General features: G+C 40.4%; 1 protein-coding gene across 1 annotated transcript in view; it reads right to left on the reverse strand.

The window, feature by feature from the left end:
* The window catches only part of HNRNPA3 (heterogeneous nuclear ribonucleoprotein A3), a 9,394-nt gene extending 9,001 nt beyond the window's left edge, over positions 1-393 (reverse strand). The window contains exon 1 of the mRNA XM_009894524.1: positions 328-393. Within this exon, the coding sequence (XP_009892826.1) occupies positions 328-393 (66 nt within the window). The remainder of the gene's footprint in view (positions 1-327) is intronic.
* Positions 394-3,747: the final 3,354 nt, after the last annotated feature.

The following is a 3,747-nucleotide window of genomic DNA, read 5'->3' on the forward strand; positions in this document are numbered from 1 at the left end:
TGCTGATACTCCATACTGATGCATGAATTTCTTAAAAAAATTACACCTTGCTTAAATCACAAACATACATTTAATCAGCTTTGTTATAACAAAAAACTAAAAGAGTAAAATTTCCCCACTACGCTTAACACCCCACCCCTTAAAATTTTAAGTAATACACTGCAATTTAAAGTTACTCAGCTAGTATAGGGATGAAGAAGGCAGGAAAAAAGTTATGAATACATACAGAGCGAAATGGTTAAAGTTTTTTTTAAATCTTTTCCCCTTAAAGCTAGCTTGTTGAGTTGTTTTGGTTTTTTTTTATAAAAAAAAAAGCAATCCTCTCACCTGTGAGGATCGTCTTCCTTTCCTCTTGTAGTCTTCCACATCTCTCTCTTCCTTAAGAGCAGCCATTTTGGAAGGGTACTCTAACTCAGCTTTTCTCTTAGATCTAGGAAACCTAGAAAACAGGTTGGATAAGTCAGTACTTACCCCAATTCCTGTGCAGCGGGGCCTTCTCTGGCTGCAACGCACGGGTGTGGCTTTACAGAAGGAAATTGGGGGGGAGAAAAAAAAAAAAAGTACTTGAAAGGGTAAAAATCCTCAGCTTATTTCGCTCGTGATTAAGAGCTGCAGAAGGAACATCTGCTATCCTAATAAAGGTCTTTTTACAACTGTTGGAATAACTAGGTGCAACCTAAAGCTAAAATCTGCAGAAAACAACCTATGTCGATTACTGTCTTACATAACTATCACGAATACAACTGGTACAGCACAAGCAAATTCTACCATTGATACTCAAACCCACTACATAAATCAATTTCTCTCGATTTTAACCCCCAAAATATTTAACATTTCACAAATATTGTCTATTAGAATTATCTTATGCGTAACCTATTGTAATCAGTGACCCAGCATCCTACAAAGCCAGAACACTAGAAGTTAAGTTAAACATTTTCTGTATTGAAAAATATTTTCCACTAACACCAGTGCAAGCATGCTTTACTGATTCTATTCTTGCAACATCAGAAATTTTAACACTTGATCCTCAGCAATCTGTAGCACTGGCCATCTGCATTACTCTTGCTTCCAAGTGATATATTTGATTACTACCCTGTACTATTTACATGCCCAGCTTTTCAAAATAAATGTTAACAAAGTTAACATATCATTACAAAAATCAAGCATTTCACAAGAGAAGTTCAGTGAATGAATCCACATCTTAAGCATTCAAACAAACAAAAAAATAATCACATTCCCTATAGCCTAAATTATTTCAAGTTTTCATTACTTACTATACCACATCAGTGTCTTTGGCTACAATTCATCACTACTTTGGATGTTTCTTGGAAACTTTTTTACAGTAGCCAAAATAGGATACCCTCAACTAAATAACATGCTTTGTTAAAACTATATTTGTGCTGCATGAAAATCATTGATATTTACAAGATCAGGTATATTTTTTGTGGGTTTTTTGTTTGGGTTGGGGAGGGTGTTAAAGTTTTATTCCTGCAAATACTACATAGGGAAAGGCATGCAGGTCTCTACTAACGACCAATATGTACTGTTATTCAGAGTGGAAATTATTATTTAATATAACTCCATGTTAAAATCCACCTTCAAATTAAACTCAACTGTGAAATCATGAGTACCATGATTTAATGCTTTAACAGTTTTAGAGGTTTTATGAAGTAACATCAAAGTGCTTGTAATATCTTCAGTTCCTCTCTACATAATGTTAAACTTGCTCTTGAAATCTTTTAAATCAAACATCAGTTTGACTCAGGAGGTATTAGAATACTAAGTGTTTCAACTGAGCTGTTCAATTCCTTAAGTCATACAGGGGATGTATGGAACAGAATGTTAACAATTCAAGGGCTTTTAAAAAAGCTGCTGTATGGCAAAATAAAACCTTGGGAATTGTTAGGGAGGAAAGGGATAAGCCTATTAAAATACTTTTTTTAAAGTAATGAAAAGTATGCAATCTGTCTCTGATTTTGTCACCTGCTGCTCTCTCCAGCGAGGGTCCATGCTAGCCAACACAAAGCTCTCAGGCATGGTCTCGGCCACAATGGCCTCTGAAGGCCATGACGGTCAAAAGAGAATTGTCTGCTTGCTAATACACACCATCAGCTGAAGTTGAACTTCAGCCCTACTCCTACTTCACCCCATAGAAAGTTGTTAAAAATATCAGTATGTCAATATTAGCTTTTTTTAGGCTTAGCATCAACAAAATATTAAACTCTAAAAAATATTCAGAACAGTTTTACCAACTGAGTTAAATTAGCACTGAAACAGTTGTATACTACACCTTAACAACAGAGCTGAAAGTAGCCTCATTATAACCAACAGATTTGCTCTGAGAAGTCACTAGGAGATGCCTCATTACTCAAGGAAACTTATAATGCTACTGTATCTCTTATAGAGACAAGTAGTAAGACAGTGGAGGCAAAACAGACATGCTCAAGATGGAAGTTTACCTGTCCAATCAGAGAGTACTATGGACATGTATTGGTCTTTTTGGTAAATAAATGAAGTTGGACCTAATGTGTATACAGTATATCATGACAAACCTAAGCGTTAAAGCAGCAAAACAACAGATTTTCAGCTCAAAGCACGTTGGCAATTTATTTGCAAAGCCAACAGGAACGTCTGCTGGGAAAAAAATAAGAAGATATTAGCTTAATAACTTATGTGATGGGTTTCCAAGCTTTACTAAAGTATGTTCAAATGCTTTGAACCAATGAGCCCTCCCATTTGTCAAACTATTCAACAACCCTGAAGCAGCTAAAACAATTGCTTACATGGAAAACAGTTATTTTTAGCCGTTTTTCTAAGGGATCCAGTTTCTTCTCTGCTTTTACTGTAGGAACAAAACTTGTGTGACCTATTGGTTTCTCTGCTCTCAATTCTCTAAGGTTTCAGCTTGCAATGAAGGGGCTCAAGAGAAAAAAGAAAAAAAACCCCAACCCTACACATTTTTTGCTCACCGTGCTTTACTTGAAATACTTGAACAAAACGCCAGAGGTTTGGAGGAGAGAGGAATGAAAAGCAAGGGGGGGATATCATGACATTTCCCTCCAGGTAGGCTGTGGATAATTGCCCCAGTGTGCATTACACCTCGACTTCACTGAAGTTGAGAGAAATTTGAACCAAGGTTTGTGCAGGGCTGCTTCTTCGTGTTGCTCACCAGGATCATGGTAAGATGCCACCGAAGGAAGCGGCTCTTGTGCACGTGTGGCTGACGGAGCGGAGAAAGGGAAATGGGAAGCTATTTGACAGAGCTGTGCCTTCCCCCACCTCCCTGGGCAGCAGAAGCTCGCTACACGTGTCAACTCCCCTCCGGAAGGGGGTGAGGGATATCACGGAGCTGCTGCCATGTGTACCAGCATTCCTCTGCGAGAAACTTGAGTTCTGCACTAAGCGACCTTCATGCTTTAAAAGTCTGTTCCCAGGAAAATGAGTGGGAAAAGAATAACCCCAGCGCACCACTCCGGGTAGCTTACATGGCGGGCCACACAGGGAGGGCAGAACAATGACACACGCGTGTGCGGGCCTCGCTTCTCCCCACTCTCGCCCGAATACGCGACTAAGCGTTTCGGTATCCCCCAGGATAGCCGAGGAGGGCTCTGCTACCCACAGCCCTGTCCCCAGCGGCGGGGGGGGCCTCCCCTCCCCCCACCCGCCCACGCTCTGGAGCGCAGCGAAATGGCGGCCGGCGCCGCTGTGCCCGAGGGGGGCCGCACGGCGGAAGCGCAGCCTCTCCCG

The sequence above is a fragment of the Charadrius vociferus genome, unplaced genomic scaffold (assembly GCF_000708025.1).
Source record: "Charadrius vociferus isolate BGI_N301 unplaced genomic scaffold, ASM70802v2 scaffold161, whole genome shotgun sequence".
Classification (NCBI taxonomy): Eukaryota; Metazoa; Chordata; class Aves; order Charadriiformes; family Charadriidae; genus Charadrius; species Charadrius vociferus.